Here is a 26,226-nt window from a genome sequence, read left to right as displayed (position 1 = left end):
AGAGGATAATGATAGATGGAGGAGACTATAATGGTAGATGGAGGAGAGGATAATGGTAGATGGAGGAGGGGATAATGGTAGATGGAGGAGAGTATAATGGTAGATAGAGGAGAGGAGAATGGTAGATGGAGGAGAAGATAATGATAGATGGAGGAGACTATAATGGTAGATGGAGGAGAGGATAATGGTAGATGGAGGAGGGGATAATGGTAGATGGAGGAGAGTATAATGGTAGCTGGAGGAGAGGAGAATGGTAGATGGAGGAGAGGATAATGATAGATGGAGGAGACTATAATGGTAGATGGAGGAGAGGATAATGGTAGATGGAGGAGGGGATAATGGTAGATGGAGGAGAGTATAATGGTAGATAGAGGAGAGGAGAATGGTAGATGGAGGAGAGGATAATGATAGATGGAGGAGACTATAATGGTAGATGGAGGAGAGGATAATGGTAGATGGAGGATGCAGGAGAGGATAATGGTAGATGGAGGTGGGGATAATGGTAGATAGGGAGAGGATAATGGTAGAGTGAGGAAGGAGGAGAGGACAATGTTGGATAGAGGAGAGGATAATGGTAGATGGAGGAGGGGATAATGGTAGATGGAGGATGGAGGAGAGGATAATAGTAGATGGAGGAGGGGATAATGGTAGAATGAGGATGGAGGAGAGGACAATGTTGGATGGAGGAGAGGATAATGGTAGATGGAGGAGGGGATAATGGTAGATGGAGGAAAGGACAATGTTAGATGGAGGATAGGATAATGGTAGAATGAGGACGGATAATGGTAGATGGAGGAGGGGATAATGATCGATGGAGGAGGGGATAATGGTAGATCGAGGAGGTGATAATGGTAGATGGAGGAGAGGATAATGGTAGAATGAGGATGGAGGAGAGGACAATGTTGGATGGAGGAGAGGATAATGGAGGAGAGGATAATGGTAGATGGAGGAGAGGGTAATGGTAGACGGAGGAGAGCATAAGTTTGATCACACATGCTATCCAATTACAGCATAGGTTTGTCGCTAAACAATGTATCCCATTGGGACAGACAGAAGTGATCTTCTCCTTATATTTACTTTGCTATTTTATGTGTTTGTCTCATGATGTTTAGCTCTTAAATCAGTTTCTGTACATTTTCATTTATACATGCATTGTTTTGCAATTGCATATAAGTGGTTTGATAGCACACAGTGCCAAGGGCTACCAAGTATGAACGATGTGCAATCCAAATCGATAACTTTTGTGATGGTGATGTACAATTTCACAAATTGCTGTATTAATGGTTGAACTTTGTTGCAAGTGAAGCAAACGTTTTCTGACATTTCAGTTTATTTTGGCAGAAAAAACATGAACTGTCAACTGCCTATTTTATGTACTTTATTTCTTTGATTGTTGTTTTACGCCGCACTCAGCAATATTCCAGCTATAAGACGGCGGTTTGTAAATAATCGAGTCTGGACCAGAAAATCCAGTGAAAGCCATCATGAGCATCGATCTACGCAATTAGGATACAATGATATGTATCAACCAAGTCAGCGAGCCTGACCACCGATCCCGTTAGTCGTCTCTTACGACAAGCACTGTCACCTCTCACGTAAAGCATGGGTTGTTGAAGACCTTTTCTAAGCCGTATATCCTTATTGCAGTGAACAATAACACTTGATATTTCACTGCACTTTGAAGGAACTATTGTCATACAGGAGTTGCCTCCCCGCAAAATGTCTCCCTTTGTCGTTATGGGGTTAATATCGCTTCTTGCAGTTTGTTATTCTACCCGGATCTTCACGGTCTATTTTGTGCAGAAATTAATTTGCAGTAATAATTCTGTAAAGTAGCCTGTATTCAAATTTACGCGTCAATTGTTGCTTCTTGATCTAATTCAAAGCGTTTCGATATGTAGCTGAGTTTTTCTATTTTCATTTCACGAATATATCCACTTAGCCGTTCAACCTCGGCACGTGCACAGGGTAGTTTAAACGGAAGTCAACCTGTTGAAAAATTTGGACATATCTAACCTAAAATGTGTAAGATTTGTCATCGACCAATATTACACACAACGGGAGCCATCTGTGAGCGCGTTGTCTGCTTATTTCGATAGCTCAGAAGTGGCCGTAAAATGCTCGACATGTCGTCAAAAACATACACTTCTGAATAATTGGAATATTGTTCCAGACTTGCGAAATAGCTGTAAAATTCACCCATGAGTGAAGAATTGAAAATCATCGAACTGTATGATCTTGATTCTCCAAGTGGACACACACAAACACACACACAGATAGACATTGACACACACAAACACACCCAAATACTGCTCAAAGTTAGCTATGGATCACCACTTTAAAAGATAATACATCAAATTGTGTGCATCAGCTGAAATAGACAATTACAATACTACGTGAAGACATGTTTAATGAACAAAAGTCCGTTGTCATGTGCCACACAATGCCAATAAACATGAGACCAATAATCAGTCAGATCACCCGCAAAACTGAGAGTATGTGACCAAAACTGAAAAATTAAAAAAATCACGAAAACAATACATTGTCAAAAAAAATCCAGAAGCCTTTCACTAGAGCGTACGTCATTCACGTGATATGTGATCACAGCCTGGCACCGTCGTCTCACGCTCCCAATAAGTTTCTGGATTGTTGCCAAGGGAAGTTCTTCTACTCTTCAGTAAGAGCAATGGCGAGATCCTGTAGAGTTGCCGGAAGGACAGGCCGTCGTTAGATGGCGATCTGCAGCTCGTTCCAAATGTGGTCGATAGGGTAGACGTCTGGTCACTCCACGCGGACAATGGTCTCCTCCTCTAAGTAGGCATCGACGATCCAGAAACGATGAGGTCAAGTCCGGTCCTATTTCACCAGCATGCGGTATCAGGTACACATCCAGAATATTATCCCCGAAGTGCACACACCTGTCATCGTGCCCCGCTATAGGACATGGAGGTCGGTTCTTCCAGCTCTACTGATCCCACTCCAAATAGTGATTGAGCCTCTCCATAGCAGTCATGTTCAGTTACGTTGGAATCCTGAAATATGTCCCCTTATCTACGCAACACTCGGGCACGGCGATCTGTGAAGTCTGGACATGATCTCAATTCATCAGTGAAAAGTACCGGGGCCCAGTCCTGGTCTGTCCAATTCAAACATGCCTGCCTGTGAAGTCGGGTCAGGCATTCTGTGAACGAAGACCAGCCTCACGGAGACGATAACGCACTGACTTTGTAGAAACGTTAACGCCACTCGCGTTCCGCGTGTCATTTCTGAGTGTGGTGCCAGTCACGAAGTGATTTCGTTTGCAGCAATCGGGAGAAACCTGTCCTCCCGCTGTGTGGTGGAACGCTGTCAACCATCTGCATATCGCTTGATGTATAGCTCATCTCCAAACGTCTGGTATCGATTCCATTCCCTGCTTATCACAGTGACACCAAAAACTGACACAAAAGATGTTTGCAATGTGACGTTGTGTTGACCCAGTTTTAAGCATGCCCATTTCTTCGGTCGTCAAACGACGTCTTTGAAGCTCATTTCCTAATATAACATATAATTTTGAGGAAATTTCCAAATAAACTGAGGGATATCTCAGACATCTTATCTTTATCGGCATGGTGGGGTATATGTATGCAAATTAATTTTTTATTCCACTCTTTACTGAACCAATATATTTATACACAAAATACCCAGCCACAAATTACAATTCATTGCATTGTGTGTGGACAGAAAGCAGTCGTCGGGAAGTTACTCTATTTAGATGCTAGTGTGGTGTATAAACTTCTGGTCCTGTATACCACGGACGGTGATGGTATGTTATAGAAACTTCTAATGTAGTAATGTTCTAGTGCCGATGGACTGGCCACTGCCATCATATTATAATTTGCCATTGTAAATTGTACTACCACTCTCTTGTTTACTGCCATTGTAATTGCTGTGCAGTAATTTGTATTGAGTTGTATTCTAAGTGAATTTTGTAATTCATTTGTTGATTGTATACCACTTGTTGATTTCACACACAATTTTGTTACGTACAGATTCCTAGGTAAACATATTGTTTCAATTTGGGAAACGACACGTAACATTATGTATTCAATTTATATGATAATACTGGCATGCATCTTGTTACCGCGGCGTTAACCAACAAACACTATGTCCATTGCTGTGTTGTCATACTGTGAGCCTGATGTGTAATAGCTGAACGCAACATTGGTTTTCAATGGAACTATATTTATGCATTGAAAGTTTCGATAAATTGTTCGGCCACAAGGGAGTATAATTCCCTAATATTACAAAGTACGATAACGCCTTGAACAACATAATGAACGTGACGTGACGAGCTCGGCACACAAGTGTGTATGTCACTCTACTTGCAAGTGTTTTGTTTTACAGGAACTGCCCTTCCCCAAATGAAATACGTACTGAAGATGGCAAGGTGCATCATCAAGAAACAAAGGCCGTACCTCTACCTGATACTATTGGTGGCATGCTTGTGTTGTCTACTCGGAATATTTCCAATTCAGCCAAACGGATGGGGGTCAGGTGAGTGAGTGAGTGAGTGAGTGAAATCTGGACGACACACATTGACTGAAAACACGATCAACCATCGGGTGACAATGACGTAGTCTTCCAAGTCTCGTAGGACGAGCAATAAGTTCCTGGCTCCCGACGGGGACCTCGATAAATTACTTATAGATCTAACACTCAATGTGTCTTACGTTCACTCTGCAGATACGATAGTCCATGAGCCATACAAAATGAAAGCCTGCCCAACGATTCACGACATGGAGCCAAATGTCACGCATACACAAAGTGGCCACCCAATTCTCATTAACCGTCTCCTACGACAAGCATGGGGTAGTTGGATCCCTCCTGCCCAGGAGAACGCTCCAGGGGATTCTGGAGTCCAGTAGGTGAACTTCACACCTTGCACATAGGTCTTACAAAAATTGTACTTCTTGTTACCCTGCCAGGCGCTCGGCATTAATGCGATAAAACAGGGACTGGTCGTCTTGGTATGCTGTGTTCGAGTGGGGTTAAACTGCAATATGGTATCTAAGTCCAAGCGGAGTGAGAGGGGGGATTGAGTGTGTGGACCAAACACATAGGGTGTAGCATTTGCGACCACTGCACTGTATACGAAGATAGTGTTTTGTGTTCGTTTTTATTGTAACAGAATAGTATTAAACGGAGTTGTTGTCTTCATGTGATATAAGCTAATAACTGCAATCTCATTCTCAAAACAGTTTCAGTGCTTTACCGTATGCCAGGGGCAGCCATAAACTGCATGCCTTTAAGCGTGCGGGGTGGTCAAGTCACCTCGTGTTTAAGGCGAGAGCTCATCATGCTAATGGACCGAGCTCGATTCCTAATCGGTAAAATATGTAAATTTATGACCTGACCTGAGTCATTTATGTTGTCCCCCAGTCGTCTGAAAGCGGCGTCAAACCATACACATTCACTCACTTATAACGTGCGTAATAGAATGGCCAGAAGCAAAACAGCAGTGTTAAATGACAAAGGAACCTGACTGAAATATATTTCTATTTTAGAATTGTTCGACAACGGACATTTGGGGTTGTCCAGATACGTTGAAAATCCAGTGAGTATAATTATTTTGTCTAAGAATTGTAATGAATATAATAGTATAACCAGACGACTATAGTAAGAAAATACACGTTGACATAGCTGGAGGGCAATAAGTAACACGCTTTTATATACAATGCTCTTCAGAACATAACCGTGGCAACGTACTACCGAGGTACATTTGTATTAATGATACTTTTCATAGTTACAAATATCCCTAATTAGCGCAGAACAGTGTTAATAAAGTTCTATAAAGTTTTAGGGCCCTTATATGTAGATATTTATTGCTTTTTTAAGTTAATGGGATCACTATCTGTCTTTAAAATTCCGATATCTAGTCTTGACTTGTCTTTGCATGTGTTTATGACAGGTGCCGCCGGTTGAGCAGGATACGCTGACCTTTTCGCGAACACCTGGTATCATCGCTATTTGATAGTGATTCATGCTCATGACATCGTCGGAATTGTACAAAAGCATCTGCTTTTAGCGGAGATTTCTCATGGCTATGGAAAGGGCTTTGTCGCTTTAATTTAATTATAAGGCAGTACATTATTTGTGACTCGATATATCTCGTAAACCTGTGGTTTATGACACTTTTTCAGGCCTCGGAGATCTCCTATTGGAATGAACCCATCCATTTTGCTGGGAAAACAAGATCTTCACAAGGTAACACACTTGTAAATACACAAAGCAGCACTCATGCAGACATTCCACGTAATATACCTGGACCTCGTTAAAGTCAGAAATTCGATTTTTTGATTATATTAATTACAGTTTATTGGCTTTTCAAAGATCTGACACCGGGAATGGAATGTGATCCCAACAATGTTTACACCATTCTTCTAACGTTTCATATATGAATGAAAGAAAATATAATTGCCAATTATACGGTGATATGGTCTCAGTATGTATTTGTCTCTGCAACCACCACCACAATGAACCCATTCCTTGCCTCGCAGATAGCTATATTGCAAGTACGCTTTACTCTGTATATTTTTGTCATGCCCAAGAATCCATGACGTGATGACGTCACTAACTTATTAAGTCTGAACTTCAAATATTGGTCAACTTGTTTCCATTCATATAAACTGCAGAGACTTCATCAGGATTAACACTTCTCCAAATAATCTAGCACTTCACATTTGTAATTGAATTGTGAAAAACAGCTTTGCAATCCTGCCTAAATTAATATATATCTTAACATAAATCAAGTACAAATCAATATACATACATGTATGTATAGATATAAACTTAGGTACACTGTGTCAGTCCTACGCTAATACAGCACTGGTGACTTTCAGTATGTTGTTACAAGTTTGTGTGGCGAAATAGAACATTATGATAATATTTTGAATCATATCTACAACTTGTAGACCTACTTAGGAATGACCCCTCGAGGCTAATATCTTTCAGGAAATGACCCCATTAAAAGAGTGTATATGAATGAACATGATAGCACACACACACACACACACACACACACACACACACACACACACACACACACACATGCACGTCACTACATAAGTACAATAATCTTTGACGCGACGTTGGGGTTTGAGGTTGTGACTACTGCAGGCTTGAAGTGATTTACAACGCCATTTCGGTTTAAAAGAATTGGAAGATGGTGTACATCGAAAGAAAAAAATGCAAGTTGGGGTTTGTTTTAACTAAAAATATAATTGTAAAAATCTGGTATTATAGCTGTAAACAATATCTGTTCCTCGACACAAAATCCCAGTCCCCTCCCCACCCACACCAACCAGAATATCAAACGGTTCGTCCCTAAGTGGCTGAACACAGATCACTCGGGTGGTAAATAAATCTTTATCATACAACCGTGAGAATAAATGTCCCTGACATAAGATTGGCACAAAGCCTGGACAATATTACAGTCCCCTGCGCAACACCCTGTTAACTAGCTGTCGTTATTCTGACGGTGACCTTGCCCTTCATTCGAAGCCGTCCCTGGCATAATTTCAAACGAAACGCAATTGTATTGTATTTCACTTCTTCAGTTAATGGCAGAACATTAATCACAGCGGTGTGTCTTTTCCCAAACGGTGGGAACATGATATAAATGCATGCCTTCAAATAAAGCACGAATGAGTAATGTGGTGTTTTAATGTCTTGACACAAACTTGTACTGCAAGTTGTACGGAGTAGAGCAAATCCTTAAAATTTAAAACTCGATTATCCGACGAATCAGATTACATTGGGCGCGTAAAAGGCAAAACAGACGTGAAAATAATGTGAATGGATCACTGAAAATCAGTGCTGACATCATATGTTCACGAAAAGGGTAAACATGGAGCACCCGTCACTCAATGTGCATAAAAAATAAGTGTTTGTTGCATGATGCCGCTTGATGGCGCATGTATAGACACCAGACAATCAAGATATGGGCAAGTAAAGAGAGATAATTAACGAAAACGTTTGCGAAAATTATGATCGTTTTGCAACAATGATTAATACACATATGATTGTGTTCACAACAGGTTTCTTGACCATTGGGCTGCCAACTACCAGACGACCAATCGCAACATATATCTACGACACACTCAAGTCTCTTGTTCTAAACTCAACAGAGAACGACAAAAATGACACGACAATAGTTATATTTCTTGCCGATAGAAACGCTACCTACGCAGCCGAATTGGTGCGAAATGTAAGCATGTGGTTTCCTAAATATTTGGAAAACGGCTTTATTCAAGTTATTCGCGCACCTGATGCCTACTATCCGTCAATAAGAGCACTGAAGAGGACTTACGGAGACAGTATTGAACGCGTAAAGTGGCGATCCAAACAGAATCTGGATTACGCGTTTCTCATGCATTATTCACAGCCTCTTTCTGAATACTATATGCAACTAGAGGATGACGTCATCGCAGCTCGCGATTATCTCGGTCGGATAAAGTCCTATTTACGACAACTGAACGGAAGATATGCAACATGGACTTTGGCTGAATTCTCTCGATTTGGCTTCATTGGTAAACTCTATCACAGTACTGATATAGGTAAACTGGCTTATTTGCTGCGGGTTTTCTTTAACGAACAACCTTGCGATTATCTGCTGAGATTTTTTCAGAAACTAATGATGCAGAAGATGGTCTTAAGACATCTCCCAGATTTATTTATGCACATTGGGTATTGGTCAACCCTACCAGAACAGACCAGGCCATCATCGCGTAAAGACGACCACAATCCTCCGGCCACTTTGTCCACGACCATGACTATTCACGAGCGTTTCACGTTGCGCCGCGTATACTCAGGTCAGGGGACACTGTGGGCAAAAGATGTCCGAATCGGGGATACAGCGACTATAGCTTTCGGAAAACCTCGCACCTTGAAACTCATCATCATAGTGACGGGATACAGGACACTGAAGAGAGATATCGCTGAAAGCGCCATCTTGGAATACAGCAGGACCACTAACTGCACAATATACACACAGCTTGCTACGTTTGATAAATTAGGTCGACTGAATTATGCCACCAATGGCCTTGAACATGTTCGATGTCTGAGGATGAAAATGACCAAATCTCAAAACAGCTGGCTTATGATCAATCGAATACATATAAGGTAGCGTAATAAAACTTATCTCGCTTTTCTCTTGTTTAACTTAACTAGACTTGTTTTAACTTGGCACGTGAGGTTGAATATTGATATAAATAGATATAATAATTTGCCAAATGTAATCGTCAGATGCGTCTGTTTTACGCGTCTTTTCGACACCTGCTCTAAAATCACGTGGTCTGTCATAAACACAGTGATCCCTGCAAAAGTTACAAATTGCTCACAGATGTCTCATCCATATAATCACTGCAAACATATAATATGCATCAACTCGTTCTTAGTTAACTTGTGCTCTCTACGTATACACTCTGACACTACAGTTCATGGTTATAACAAAAACATATTAGTATATTAAGTACTTCCGGCTATATACTATATTTCTCGACTTTATATTACTATATATGATCATATAGGATAACGAATGTTTGTATTTGTACAATCCTAACTACAGTCAAACGACATGGCAGCCTATATTAATTTCCAATATCCTGTTATAATTAGTGGTATATGTTAGAAAAACGCATTCTCAAAAGTTATCTAGAGTCTCCGACAAAACTCTCTCCTACTAGTTCTTACAAAAAACAAACGAAAAGTGGAAACTGCAGTCACGCCATTTTCGTCCTGAGGCACTCATTGTCACCGAAACATGGGTATATTTTAAGTTTGGTTATTTATTTATCAAGTTTCCAGTTATTATGGATCTGCATCCCGTTAAGATGCAAAAAAGTTCATAAACAATAGCCATGGTGAGTTGCCTAAAATTACAGACAAATGCATTTACCTTATTGTGATAGTATATCTCACAAATGTTTTCTACTTTATTGTTTACCACCACACTTATAACATATTCAAAGTTATTTACATTGAATTTGATCAATAGGAAAACTAAATGCTTCACTAAACTTCAGTGGTTTATGATTGTGTACCTCCCAAGATCATGATAATAATTTTTTTTATATATTTTATTTCAAATGACATAGAAATGATATTTTGTAATTTGGCATTGGTCTCGGAATGTTTGGCTTCCTTCTTTGTATTTCAATATTTCCTTGCGGTCTCCCATTTTCCATGATATGGAGACGTTTGTTTGTTGCCAGCAAATATCGATGTCAGGATGGTCATAATATAGTTACTTTTGTACATAAATCCTGGGAGCTTATTTTGTTTTAGAACTCAGAAAGGTTGCAACACACAACATGTATCAACAAAGAGCTGAGAATCAAATACTGAGAATAAAAGTGACCATTTTCGTCCTTTTTATAGCAATAAATGTACTAATAAAATACATATTTTTAAGTAGTTATAAAAGTATATCTTTTTTCGTTCGATTCCTTAGAAGTGATAGTGCTTGGAACATATTTGTTTCGGATTGCCTTGATTTCCTTCCACAATCTTTCGCTGTCACTTTTAATGTCATCACATTTAGCTCTTGCGGTATCTTGGAAGTCACTTTTCTTACAATTACATAACTTTTGAAATATCTTCTATGTCGATTATAACGTTTAACGTTATGTTCATCGCATCTAAGTGTGTCAACTGTTTAATATTTCTCACTATATGTATTGCAATCTCACGCTCCATGCATTTGAGTAGTAATTTGTCCAGATCCACGGCGGTCGATGCTGACTCGATCACCGATAAATAAGGGCGACACCATGTTTGCCTACCATGAAAGTAGAAGGCCTACATGGTCTGCTTAGCTATGCATATTTATCCGTAACTCACCCCAGCGAATACTGTTTTTGTCAGTTGGCTTCATCCTTCCAAGAAACCTGACCATTATTGGCTAAATAGAAAATCTTACCTATATTTATTTTGAATGTTATATGTTTCCTTAATGGTAGCATTGGCAAATGGTCCAACCATTTCCAAAACGCATTCCGACGCTGTTTATTGCATCAGAACAACACAATATTCCTTATTCTCTTTGATCTAGAATCGTGTCTACATTTGTCCAGGAATGCATTATCTTGTTTACAAGTCATTTATCCTACTGAAGCTGCGTACAACATCTCCCTTGCCACATATATGTTAACATTTTTGTTTGTTTGTTTGTTGTTTAACGCCGCACTAGGCAATATTCCAGCTTTATGACGGCGATCTGTACATAATCGAATCTGGACCAGACAATTCAGTGACTGGCATCGTGAACCTCGATCCAGGCAATTGGGATACGATGACATGCAGCAACCAAGTCAGCAAGCCTGACCTCCCGATCCCGTAAGTCGCCTCTTACGACAAGCATAGACGCCTTTTGTGGCAAGCACGGGTTGCTGAAGACCTATTCTATCCCGGGTCTTCACGGGTCCTACATGTTAACAGAGCGAATCGATCGTTCTTTATCCTTATTTATTATGCTTAGGTAGAGAGACAGTTCAATAACGTGTCATGTCCGATTGCGTATTGATGTTCTTCCTTGTGGATTCCACCTCATTAAAACCGTCCGGACGTGTGTGGCTCCTTGTATCAGTACGGACTAATGCCAGTTTTTCTTATAGTGCTGGACCACCGAGGTACTATGCCGCAGTTTTAACACGTAGAATTGAATAATATTAATCAAATAAATATCACAACTTAGCAACTGTGAGAGTGTTATTCATCTTCCTTTCCACAATTTCATAATTTCTTTTATAGCACGTGTTCCGTCATCCGTTCTTCCGTCATTATCGCGTTTACATCTTCGACACTCATATCTGAGCTAGTTCACATAATTCACATCCAATACGGCAATCATGATATATTAAAACACGCTCTACACTGTTAAAATGTATTTAGATCCCAAACACAAACCTTAACACGTTGTCATGTTTAGGCCTGAACATGTTTAGGATTGTGTTTAAACTTTGAACGGGTTCAGGGTTTAAATGTGTGAAAGACCCGTATGCACCCATCCCCACCCCCACTGAAAGAATCGCAGTAATCAGATATATACTCATCGCCAGAAGAAACGCAAATACAATATATGTCCCAACTGTATATCACAGGGCATATCCTATCCCATCCATGTAACATCACAGATATATCCTATCCCTATCACAGATATATACTCACCGACAATAGAAACGCGAATACCATGATACATATTGGTTACTATATGATGAATTACTCATATTCAAGAGATATTGGATTGGTTTGATGGACAAACGAACATACTGGTATGTTGTGTGAAGCGACGCCCATGAACGCTTTACATATGACGTCATAGATCCATGACTCGAATTGTACCATTGTCTCGTGCAAGATTAGCGTCTAAAATTTGGAAACCACGTGCAGCATTTCGCGATGATAAAGTCACTCTGTCCTAACACTTAACGGATTGTTACTTTTGTCTTTAAATGATACACGTTTGAAACATCTCTTTTTAACGTACATACTTCTCTATAAGTTACTATGGTTCTCGGCCCGAGAAGATCCGGTTTAGAATAGGTCTCAAGCAACCCATGCTTGTCGTAAAAGGCGACTATGCTTGTCGTAAGAGGCGACTAACGTGGTCGGGTGGTCGCACTCACTGATTTGGTTGATGCATGTCATCGTATCCCAACTGCGTGGATCGTTGCTCGTGGTGTCAATCACCGAATTGTCTGGTCCAGACTAGATTACTAAGAGACTGCCGTCATATAGATGAAATATTGCTGAGTGCGGCGTTAAACAACAAATAAACAAACAAAAACAAACTTTGGTTCGCGTTTCTTTTGGCGGTGAGAATACTTCCATTGTAAGCTTCATGTACGAGAGAAATACCATTAGTCATACAGCAACAACAAATTTAAGAACACTTAGAAATTCATCCTAGTCTTATCTATTTTGTCTATTTTTTTTCTATACAGGTTGCCTAACGTTCATGGTGCACAACGTGTAGACCGTATAAGATGAATTTGATCCAGCTAGACGTACATTTTTTCCCCTACCTACATTACCCGGCGTATATCGGGTTGACACAACCCGTCTCTATTGCGGTATGGTCGTACTTTCCTCACACACCCTGCATTCATCAAACCAGGTCGCACGCTCTAGCGAGCGCGGGTTAAACGACGAGGCCACGTCAGTTGTCAAGCGCGCTCAATTCAAACTGGGCTGACGGGTACGGTCTGTCTATTCAGGGCAGCACGCTATACATTTAGCTCTATTCGTAACCCTTTACTTTTGTTTTCTTATGAATTCTATTCTGCCTTATAAACACACACCTTTCATTCCCCTTCACCTGTGACGCGCTGTTGATGCATGAGTCATCCTATCCGATCACGTGACTTGGATCAACCAATCACCTTCCCTATTTTCACTCAACCACCCTCAACCAAAAAAGGTTCCTGCGGACCCGTTCTATACTACTATGGTGGTATATGCGAAATGCAAATACCTGTGAATCTGATCTGCACAAGTAACATCTAATAAATAAATATATATTATACATGTTATCCATATGTTACGTATTGCCAAATGAATTACACTTTATTGAAACAGATTTAGATTCTAACCAGTCCTTATTTGATCCCCTGAATGCCGAACGCCGGGCTTGGTAACAAGTACCATATTTTAACGTATTTTGGTTTGACGCGGCCGGGGTTCGAACACCTTACCTTACGCTCTCCGGGCAGACGCTCTATCACTAGAGGACAGTTTCATCAATATCCTGTAATTGACAACCGAATATAGTATATGTACATGCTCAGCGGTGCTTCACTTTGCGCGAAAGCCCTTCTAATCTTCAGCCAGCATTAGAGTCAAGCCAGGGGGTATAACGGGAATTCAATACATACAATATACTGAACAGCATTGAAAACGCACCACCATGAAAATGGATGTAATTTTATCCGGGCTTAAGTCATATGAAAATATATAAGTGAATGAGTAATATACGACGTTCTGGACGAAGCATGAAGAAGAACAGCTCGTCAAAACACATTCCTAATTTTGTTGTGAGCGAAATCTGCGTGCACATCATGGAAAACGTGTCATGGTGTGGGGCGGCATCAGTCGTAACCATCGAACAGAGCTCCATGTTTGTCGTGGAAGAGTTAATGCCCTTTACTACAGGAATAACATATTGGCAAATCACGTCATCCCATTCTTTCATCAGCACCAGGATTTGCACACCTTCCAGCAAGATAATGCAAGAGCGCACACAGCACGTGTTTCAACACAGTACCTAGCGAACAGTAATGTGCCTCTGCTTCCATGGCCAGCCCCGTCACCCGATCTATCGCCAATTGAACATCTATGGGATTACCTGGGTCAACGCCTCTCACATCGTCCGCAAGTACAGAACCTAAGAGAACTTGAAGATACACTACGTCAAGTGTGGAATGCCCCAGAACACTATTCGCAGACTTATTCGATCAATGAGAAGACGTTGCATGGCCTGTGTTGCTGTCAATGGTGGACACACCAGATATTGACTCTTCATTTTAACCCTATGTGTCTTCCTTACACTGATGACGTAAATGTAATTACTGTGTGGTATTCCTGTTTCCTTTGTCGTCTTTCTTAATAATCCGTCTATGTCTGTTCTAATTAAAATCGGTCATTGCTCAAGTTGTTTTTTTAATATTTCAAGATTTATTGCTGGTGTGTTTTCAATGCTGTTCAGTATATAATTTACATGGAATACATGGAATGATAAACCACGATAACTCAAAGGATCCCTTAGATAAGTATCGGGCTTTCTGACAGACAATTGTTTGGTACGAAGCTTTATAAAACTACCACACCCAGGCTCATGACAGATTAATGGGAATCGCGTCAGTGAACAAGGAATAGAGGAAGAAAAGTAACATGTTAGTTGCATTCAGAAGTAGACAGAACGGCATGACGCACAAGGCCGATGCAGAGTGTCTCGCCCGAACGACCGGACGTGTATGTATTTACTAGAACATTGAGATTTGCTTCAAGGACGAGGCGACGAATCTTCTCAGTGCCATTAAAAATAGAAATGACTGTTTCTTACGTAAGAGTACCATTTATCGACTTTGTCTCCCAATGGAACAATAAACTCCTGAAACATGCAAACGTGAATACAGGTGTAAACTCACCAGGGGCTATTTTAATAATAATAATAAATATAGACTATATAATACAAAAATGTTGACGCGACGTTAAACCCCATTTAATCTCACCCACAAAAGTCCAAATAGTTTAGGGTAAGACATGGATAACGCCAGGGATGGGTGAGTGAGTGAGGGGATACTGTTTTAAGCCGCTTTATAAATGTCCAAGCACAATCACGGCCGGGGACACCAGGCATGGGCTTCACACATTGCACCCACGAAGGGAATCGAACTCGCGAGTCGCCCGATGAGCAAACATGTTGACCACAAGACTACCCAACCGGCTCTTGAAATGAATGTATTCTAAACATGACTGTCCGGCCTGGTTCCCAACTCCTGTGTAGGATGTGAAGCACGGAGTCACTGCGTGAAATAGTAGAAAGTGTACGATTCAATGTGTGCTCTCGTGTTTAGAATAAGGTTTGTAACTGATTCTAGGCCTATGGCCGACGTCATCCCATGAACAATGCTTTTGTGCAACTATGTCTTTATATGCCAGATGTGAAGAATATATGTTCATAAAATGAATTATTTCCAAATATTCCACACGGCCGATAATCTAGACTGCTTATTCTCTTGAATGGACAAATGATATTTACATATAAACAACTTCAAGGTTTTAAAATGAAATAATTTCAGTCAAAGATAGTATGGTCTGAGACTTGATGTCCTGTTTAAGATACTTTCTGTTCAGAGCTGAATATGTGCACTCGCATATTAGCAATAATGGAGTTAATCTTCAATAAAAGATCTGCCGTTTTCGATACAATATTAACATAATCGTACAGTATATGGGGCATTTGTATATCTCCTCAAATTTAACATTTGAAACCTTACGCAGCCTGTTCGGTTCCAAATTCAATTCAGCTCGGTTAAAGCCTAGAGGTAACCTTGCTCTACATTGAAAACAGAATATGTTTATCTCCTTAATGAGTGAGTGAGTGAGTATGGTTTTACGCCGCTTTTAGCAATATTCCAGCAATATCACGGCGGGGGACACCAGAAATGGGCTTCACACACTGTCGGGAATCGAGCCCGGGTCTTCTGCGTGACGAGCGAACGCTGTAACCACTAGGCTACCCGACCGCCCCTCTCCTAAATGAACCCTTTGTATACTGTGCGAAATCAAATAGCTAACATAAGGTTTCATTTGCACCGGCTATCGTGAATCTTTCGAATGGTATTAGAATGTTAAAAGTCGTCTACATGCTACATTTCAAAGAGTGATCATTCCCAGACACGTTTATATGCTCTCCTTTGATAACATCAATAATGTTGTTGTCATCCCAAAAGCGTGAGACGAAATCAGCTCTGAAAATCATCTGCGTTTCAAAAGGTAGCGTTTGAATGATTAAAATACATGGGCAACAATACAATTTACCGGGTGCAGCCCGAGCTCTACCATCAGCTCAATTACCGCGCTATAGTGCCAACGCTATCTCGTTATACCGTTTTTCGGTCTTATGGAAACTTACACGTTTTTACGATCCAACACCCGTTTTCGGTCTTAGGGAAACTTACACGTCTATACGATCCAAAACCCCTTTTCGGTCATTAGGGTTAGCTTGCTTTGGGCAAGGGTTAGCCATAAATTCTTACCTTTTCAAGCGTTAATCCGGTTAATCCCATTTGTCGGTCATGTTGACCTGTTGACAATACCTGTATTGCCGCTGGGATACATAATGCAGTAATCTACTGTGGGTGCTTCCAGTCGTTTTCTCCATTATTGTATCTTTCACTGGACGTACACGTATGGTGGTTTACTGAACACGGAGGCCTGAATGGAGGCTATAGCACAAGCAAAAGGTTCTAGGAGTATATATGAGTTTCTCATTAAAGTAAGCCCTTAAATGTTAGTGTTTACTTGTATTTAATGCACAGTGTTTCCGGCGTAATATATCCTAGTGAAATGATCCAAAGTGATAATGTTACAAACAACCTTAGGCTTTATCTTCCCAGGGGCGGTCGGGTAGCCTAGTGGTTAAAGCGTTTGCTCATCACACCGAAGGCCCGGGTCCGATTCCCGGCATGGGTACAATGTGTGAAGCCCATTTCTGGTGTCCCCCGCCGTGATACTGCTTGCGTGTTGCTAAAAGCGCCGTCAAACCCAACTGACTCAATCATTCACTTTATCCTTCCCATGGCCACTTGCAATAAATGTCTCTCGCTATTGTACTGAGCATCATTTGTCCAACTTAGCGAGCTCTGACTTTGTTGACAGACTCTGCAGGGATACCGAGCTCATACAGAGGTGAAAATAGCTATATGTCCTTGTATAGACAAAGATTTCATGAGGTTTGCCTGAATCTTGAGGCCTGCATATGGTCATGAAAGGAAATAACACGACACACAACTCGTTGATTTGGCTTGTATTTCTCTGGGTATTTCAAACGTATTGGTGCCAATCTTATCTCATATATGCCAAACCTGTGGGAAACATTTGAAATTGTACAATTACCTCTTAATTTCTGGACCTGAAAATTATGGAAAATGATTCATTTCTGACGTTTGAACTAAGATTTTAAATCGTAAAATGGTATGTCGCACACATGCAAATGTCATCCTTGTGGTATTACGTCACTGTTCCTGGCAAACAAGACATAACACACCTGCCAGAACAATGGACACTGATGTATATGTGTGCATTTCTACAATATGTCCATGCGCTCCCACACGAAGCATACATGTGAATATAAGCAAATGATTTGGAAGGCCTGGAAATATTTGTGTTACACCCAATCTGTGCAACTGACCATTGCGTGCATTGGGCAGGCCGTTTTCCCAATGCGTGCATTGGGCAATACAGCTTGCCTAATGTACGCAATGTGCAAACAATTATCTGCTCATTACATGCAAAGGGCAATAGTTCTGAATAAAAAAAAATTCTCCAAATATTTCACAATATGGGCAACAAGTTTGCTGATTTTACGCAATGGGCTGTGAGTTGTATCACCATATATGGATGGTGATGCAAAGAGCTGCTTAAAACCTTCTCACTCTAAATGCTTAGCAAACAGGTATAACGTGGTAGCGGGAGAACAGTACCCTCACCTACTGTAAGTGAAATGCAATAAGTAAACTCTATCTGTTTATCTTGTACTGGCGTGATTAATTACAAGACTCCACAGGCCGTGGTGTAGCTGGAATATTGGTGCGTAAACGAACGAAGAAAGAAAAGAAACAAATTGGTTTGGAAATGGTCATTAATATACAATATTAGAATCTAGGCCTGGCCCAATAAATCTTTCCAAGTACTGGGCGACTGCTGAATATGTACAGGCCGCGCTCATTCAACTAGAGTGTGGCTTTGGACAAACAAACACACAAACAAACTGTCCAGATAGACTAACTTCTTTGAGTGGCATTTTAGAAGTTGGTGTGATGAAGTAAGACGAGTTCTATGGATGAACAACTTCTTTATTACAATTAGTGCGACGTTTCGGTGTAGATCCTAACACCTTTATCAAGCAAGTGATGGATAGGGCTAAACAACATAGGTATATATACACTTATTGACATCTAAGTTTATACAGTGACTAGTTCCTCTGTTCCACGCCACAACAGCTAAAAACTGAACTCAACCACCTCTGCCATGTATTCACTAACTTCAACAATTACCCTGCCAGCCTAGTTGAACAAACAATCAACAGCATCCTCAGCCTAGGATCTACACCGAAACGTCGCACTAACTATAACAAAGAAGTTGTTCATCCATAGAACTCGTCTTACCAGATAGACTAGTACGACAACAATATAAAAAAATTCATCACCAATAAATATGAACTACCATCTTTTCATAAATTCTATCAATATCCACTCAGGTTGGATTAAAGGTCCCAAGCAACCGATGCTTGCAAGGGGCGTCTAAATGGATTCGGGGGTCAGGCATGGTCACTTTATCCCAATTGTGTAGACCACTCCTCATGAAGGAACGGTGGGGTAGGCTTGTGGTTAAAGCGTTTGCTCGTCACACCGAAGGCCCAGGTTCGATTCCCCACATGGGTACAATGTGTGAAGCCCATTTCTGGTGTTCCCCGCCGTGGCATTGCTGGAATATTGCTAAAAGCGGCGTAAACCCATGCTCACTCTCTCACTCAATCCGCATGATGTCAATCAACTCACTGGATTGTCTGGTTCAAATCGATAATTTACAGACAGCCGTCACAAAGCTGAAATTGTGCGGCGCTAAACAACAGCCAAAACTGTAACCAACACGCTCTGGTATTGTTGACAACTGACGCCGCTCATACATGTTTATTGCGGTTACACATTCCATAGAATCTCATTCATCCATAACATGTATCAATTTCTCCCCGTTTTAGGTCAACGTAACCCTTCCTGTTATAGCTGAGGAATGCAGGGTCTCTCAGTGTCGACGCTATGCACCTAACTATGTTATAATTATGTTGGCGGTAATCTGGCTCGAATATTATCAGTAAAATACAGATCACATCATTCTTCCAGCAACGCAACATAATAACATAATTCCGGAAAATTAGTTAATTGTTGCGCTGTACTGGGATTGGGGGCGTTATTTTATGCCGCAGTCGACAACACATTCATTGGCCTGTAATTGGTCGCCTATTGGCCAGAAAAGAAGCTGTTGGTTAAACACATACATGACCTAAGCGGATTGCATATAGTAAGTGAGTGAGTATGGTTTTATGCCGCTTTTAGCAATATTCCAGCAAAAATTATTTGCTGCAATATTCCCCCGGCGGGGGACACCACAAATTGGTTTCACACATTGTACCAATGTCGGGCGTAGCGAGCGAACGCTTTAATCACTAGGTTACCCGACAGCCTTGGATTGCATATAAAGTAGACCCGTGTAGAGTATGTCTTCAGCAACCCATTCCTGCTGTAAAATGCATGGTTGATGCATGTCATCGTATCCCAATAGCGTGGATCGATGCTCATGATGTCAATCACTGGATTGTCTTGTCCAGTCTCGATTATGTACAGACCTCCATCATATAGCTTTAATATTGCTGAATGCGGCGTTAAACAACAAACAAACAAACCAAAAGTTTATCGATCATGTATCAGTACTGAATAGATGGTTCCATGTTTCTTGACTCTTAAAACTTTCCAGATCAGTCTGATAAACAAAATAAAGACTCTATTAAAAGGCAAAAATTATTCATTACCTAGATATGTTTGGGGAACGGAGTCTCAGGAAGTTATGTCCCTTATTTGCTAGGATCCGATGGTCTCTTCGTGGATTTCAAGTGGTTAATGCTACGACATGCGCTTTTGCGCAATAATTTATTGAAAGAAAACTGATCCGTTAAAGTCAAACACTTTTACTGTATTTTCTTAAGAAAATCTTGACCTGGGCTGTCATAATCAACTTTAAACACACCGATGTATCATCAAATGTGTTTACATCTGTAGATTAGTATTAAACCTAACTACCTACCACTTTCTAATGTCTCAGGTCGCGGTATTTAAAGAAAACAAGGTGCTCAAAGTGAAGTCCTTTTCCCTCTCCATTCTCAACATAGTCTCCATCAACAGTGTTTGGCTTGTGTTGGGTCAGACTTGGTCCGGGCTCTCAAAATCAACTTTAAACACACAGATGTATCATCAAATGTATTTAAATCTATAGATTAGTATTATATCTGCCTTTATACTACTTTATAATGTCACAGATAGCGGTATTTAAAGAGAGTAAGGAGCTCAAAGTGAAGCCCTTTTCCCTCTACATTCTGAACATAGACTCTATCAGAAGTGTTTGGCTCAATTCTCATATTGTTGCCACATCATTATAATACACTTGTTTGAAAATAAACTTGTTATAATGTGCCTTCTCTGTATGTTGAATGTACTTATGTGCATATATTTTGTAGTTTGTGATAGTGTAATATTGCCACTGTTTCTTCATGGAATGTTACGCAATACATATCTCATCTTCAACATCTTTGTTGTATGATAGTGTGTTACAGTTGTGTACGGGGGCACGGTTGGCCAAAGTTGGGCTTATGCGCTGCAATTCGCTATGCAGAGTGGTGTACCTTGGGCACACCAGAAACCTATGACAGTGTGTTCGAATCCCGGTTCGCCCCGATTATGTTGTCAGCACTATATCCGTGCACATGGGTCTCACCAAAGTGGTGAACGTTTAATACCTGCATAACTTCGGGCTTTCCTTCCACATCAAGCTGACACGCCGTGATATAACTGGAATTATACTATTCAAAGCGGCGTTAAACCCAACTCCCTCACTCACTGCTCTTGTGTACGGTTCCGTTTGGTTAACTGGGTTTGTGTTGTGATTACGTCCGGCTTAAATTTGAAGTATGTTTAGAAGAATGTTACTATGTTCAAGCCAAACATCGTGAATATATCATGCAACCGAATTATTTTTCAGGAGAATAATTGCAAACTAAGGGCCAACATATTGATTTCCCATGTATCCAGAAGCAAAGAACTTATACGGGTGTATTATCTCTGCAGGAAGTTAAAATAGCTGTCAATACAATAAACCATGCAGAACCATAAACCGCCGTATGAAACGGTATGAATCATGTTTTACATAAAGGGAACTACTTGAAACTGTGCTCAAATCTGCATAGCAAGCACTATACATGTGATTGTGAAGACAACTTATTACAAATCTCTTATATCAAACCCCTTGTTTTACATGTGTTGTTTATTGAACAAAGTCATGCTTCATAGAAGCCTTGTATTTAATCGCGTTGAACAATAATTTGCAATAGCAGTGTGAAGGGAGAACGACTGAGTGCGCGTCACATGCTTGACCTTAATTCCTCCCTGGAACCATTCTCGCTGGCTGCATGAATAACATACGATACATTGTAAAGGTTAGTGCGCAAAAGAGCTATGCGGGTTAGGGAGATAATCACTCACTCTCAGTGATACAGCTTGAATAAGATACGATTTACAGCAATGCAAGGTCACGCGTGATGAAGCTCTATACTATGCACACAGCTAAAGGAGATAATCGCTCAATGCGTAATAGGTAGATTTGTTAGTAAATTTATTGAACCTAATAAAGTCGATATATTTAATTTAATATCATACATACAAAAATGAAATTTTGGATTTTGATAGTCACATGTTGTCGTTGTACAAAGGCATTGAAAACTGTTCATTGTCACGTCACATAAGGCCACAAGGGTGCGCTGAACTCAGTATATCGTGTGGCCGTCCTTGGCAGCAATCACGGCTCAATCACCAGCAGAATAATACATCAAGATGACAGTTTCCATGTAAAGATTAAGTATTTCTTAGCAAATTAAAGATACATATATCTAGATATTGAACGTATCTTTAAGTTGCTAAGAAATACTTAATCGTTACATGGAAACTGCCATCATGATGTATTATAATGTATTGTACATTGACAGCTTGTGATTAATTGTTACAAGATGGCTCCAGCTGGGGTAGCAGACGAGTAGGCTGGTTATCATTAAGCAGACGACTCACCAGTCTAAGATGTATTGAAAAACCACACAATTAATTCTCGACTTTATCTAATGTTAATTCAACAATTTATCATATACTTAGCATTGGGATATTCTGTTAATAATCTCTCATAATTCTGTCGAATGGTTCTGTACATTCTATCAATGTTTATTTATACAAAGCTGTTTTATGTATGTACAGGAGTGAAACATTAATAAATTATTGTCTGTATGTCTACAATGTACATGTATACTGTACAATTAAACAGATTACACACAGGAGCTTCACTTTGAGCTCCTTGTTTTCTTTAAATACCGCGATCTGAGACACTATAAAGTGGTATAAAGGTAGATAAAATACTAAACTACGTGTGCGAAATACGCTTCTGTCGGAAAGCGCACATTAAATCTTCTATATCAGTCAGTCAGTAAACTACAGATGTAAACACATTTGATGATACATCTGTGGGTTTAAAGTTGATTTTGACAGCCCGGGCCAAGTCGGACCGAACACTTCTGACAGAGATTTTATTAAGAAAATACAAAGCCCATTTCTGGTGTCCCCCGTCGTGATATTGCTGGAATATTGCTAAAGGCGGCGTACTCAATCACTCACTCACTAATTTTCCTAGTGATTGTACGGTATACATGCACTGTGTTTTCTTTAACTACCGCCATATGAGACAATAAAGTGATATGTAATTAGATCTAATGCTAGTCTTTAGATATAAAGAATGTTAGGAACTTTATAAGTGCTAGGACAGTTATTAACACGTGTCGTGTCAGCCCTATGACATTCGCGAATATCCACATCCCGAAAACATCCTGTGTTGGTTTAACATGAATTAGTAAAGGTTAATTAGGGATGCGTTAACACGTTAATCAACGAAAGAAGAGTAGTCAAAACACTGTCGTTTCCTGCCCTGGACACCACATCCCTACATGCTAAGGTCGGTGAGAAACTTTCTCATCAAAGAAAACACACAGTCAAGACACTGACTTTTCTTCGAGGACTCACGGTATGTATTCATAATTATCAGTTTATTACATTGTTGAAGATGCATTTTAAATTAAATGAGCAAAACAATACGTTTGTGGACATTTGCGATCTGCCTAGATATGCACGTTTCGTTTTGTTATTCTGCAAACCATTTTTAGTGTTACCCGCTGGCCCGGTCCGATCCGACTTTTCTTGGCCCGACTTTTAGGCAATCCCCATTCGTTTTATCCTGGAGGCTTTGACGAGACAGACGGGAGTATCTTGCCTCTGTGTTCATGTTGCGTTTTATCTCCGCCGGTCACATCCTTTTCATCTCTGCCGAGGCAGTTGGAGTCGATGGAAGACGGTGTTATTATCAATCTTCAGCTGATTAACGGTTCAAGTCGTGACTGATAACCTGAAATTCCCGTTACTGACGGAAGAATGTGCTCGCAACTCCCAACAAAACCAGTTCTTAATTACAATACGCGTAAAGAGCGACAGAGTTGGACGAACCACCTGCAGTATTAAAGATATATGTTGGGGCGTGACACTTTAGGCCTCTCGGCTTTATTGGTTTTCGGATTATTTTCTGTATAAATCTCGGTGGTCGAAAAAAGTCTAACCTTCAAGTGTGATGGAAGGCAGGAATCAAGTGCTTGTAGGATAAATGAAAAACAATGACATTATAAATTCACTCTTTTCCTTTGACATTGATTTGGTTTATGAGAGAGAGAGAGAGAGAGAGAGAGAGAGAGAGAGAGAGAGAGAGAGAGAGAGAGAGAGAGAGAGGCATGCGGGCTATAGCACAGAACGCGATCAGTATAAACCCACAATCCGCATCGATTTAGCTTCCTCTCTTGTGGACCTAACGTTGCAACGGTCGGGTACGTTGTCACAATAACCGATCCTTCAGACGTTAAGTGAGGATATATTGAGTATATATCAAGCGTTGTAATTAATTGCTGCTCAATCCAATTCCTTTTAATGTCCTCGTTAATCAATCTTCGTTTCCGCGTTCGGCAGATGTGTTGAGATATATTCATTTCCTTCTGTCGATTGATAACGTAGGTATAACAGTAAAATATACAGGCCTAGCAGACAAAGTAAACAGATGAGTGAAGTTGACCTAAAGGTCGATGTCGATGCTTAATTAAAGCGCTTCGTCTCTTAGCGAGGCACACATTATAATTTTCTATGTAGCTAACGAATTCTGATGCTGATGTCGTGTGGAATAGGGCTTGTTGTTTTATAATCTAGACGACACTGTTAAAAAGTGTTTAGGATCTAAACACAGACAAGCGTTGTTTAGATCTAAACATGATTAGAAATGAGTTTTAAACCTAAACAGAATCAACATTTTTGGGTTCTATCTAAACACATTTAGGTCTAAACACATGAAATGAGGTAACATCTTACAGCCTAAATACCACCTAAACACAACATCCCCTTAATCTAAACAAGTTCAGAATGTAAACACGTTACAACTTGATTAGATTTGTAACTTGTGTTAAGTTTGAACATGTTTCGAATTTGAACACGCATAAACATGTTTCGTATTTAAACACGCTTAGACTACAAACCCGGCAATAAGTCCAATATGGATAAGATGTATATATTGAAAGTAGATACACAAAAATCAGATTCACAGGCACTTGCATAACACATATACCAGCAGGACTTACAACGAACTTGGTACAATATTTACAAAATAATGTACAACTCGGTAAATGGTGACTAGGAAAATTAGTGAGTGAGTGATTGAGTACGCCGCCTTTAGCAATATTCTAGCAATATCACGACGGGGGACACCAGAAATGGGCTTTGACTAATCTAATGGTGTTTCTCTCATACAAGAAGCTTACAATGAAAGTTTATCTGATTACTACGATAGACACTTACCCCCCCCCCCCCCCCCCCCCCCCCCCCTTCGTGTTCAGGGGTCGGTCGGGTAGCCTAGTGGGTAAAGCGTTAGCTCGTCACGCCGCCGAAGACCCGGGTTCATTTCCCGACATGGGTACAACGTGTGAAGCCCATTTCTGTTGTCCCTCGCCGTGACATTGCTGGAATATTGCTAAAAGCGGCGTAAAACCATTCTCATTCTCTTACTCACTCTTCATGTTCAGATGTGTAATCTTGACTTGCCAACTTCTATAGACTTGCAGGGGCTGAATGTGTATATATTTGTTTCAGGGTATACATGACAGACTAGGTATGTTGCTTAGAGGCAAATTATTGAATATTGGTAGGAAAACTGGCAAACAAACTGTCCCTAAGCCGACCCCAGGGCGCCTTATTTAGGACGCAACTTTGTTGAGACGTCTCCCATCTTCTGAGCTACCCATTTCACTGCACGGGAGCCTTGTCCTGTGTTGAAAACATGTTAAAACATTCAAAAATAGGCCACGTACCATAGGGTCGGTATCCCACCAGGATAGCTTGTTTCGTTATAAAGTATTAATTTGCGTATTATACTCTCTGGAAATAGATGTTATTTGAACAGTAAATCACAAACAGTCATTTAAAATTATCCTTGTTCCCACCCTTGCTTTGTCACGTACCACTCCTTGACTGCTACACTGCAATAAAATCCCGTAAATTACAAAGAAAATACATA

General features: G+C 40.4%; 1 protein-coding gene across 1 annotated transcript; it reads left to right on the top strand.

The window, feature by feature from the left end:
* Nucleotides 1-571: 571 nt before the first annotated feature.
* On the top strand, nucleotides 572-9,166 carry LOC139458671 (alpha-1,6-mannosyl-glycoprotein 4-beta-N-acetylglucosaminyltransferase-like). The gene is made up of 5 exons (XM_071240085.1): nucleotides 572-698; nucleotides 4,387-4,536; nucleotides 5,547-5,596; nucleotides 6,183-6,246; nucleotides 8,079-9,166. Exons 1-5 carry the CDS (start codon nucleotides 572-574, stop codon nucleotides 9,164-9,166), a joined length of 1,479 nt encoding a protein of 492 aa, XP_071096186.1.
* The last annotated feature ends 17,060 nt before the right edge of the window (nucleotides 9,167-26,226 follow it).

Source organism: Haliotis cracherodii, unplaced genomic scaffold, assembly GCF_022045235.1.
Source record: "Haliotis cracherodii isolate W230 unplaced genomic scaffold, xgHalCrac1.p SCAF_13, whole genome shotgun sequence".
Classification (NCBI taxonomy): domain Eukaryota; kingdom Metazoa; phylum Mollusca; class Gastropoda; order Lepetellida; family Haliotidae; genus Haliotis; species Haliotis cracherodii.
This window is presented reverse-complemented; position numbering and strand designations above follow the sequence as displayed.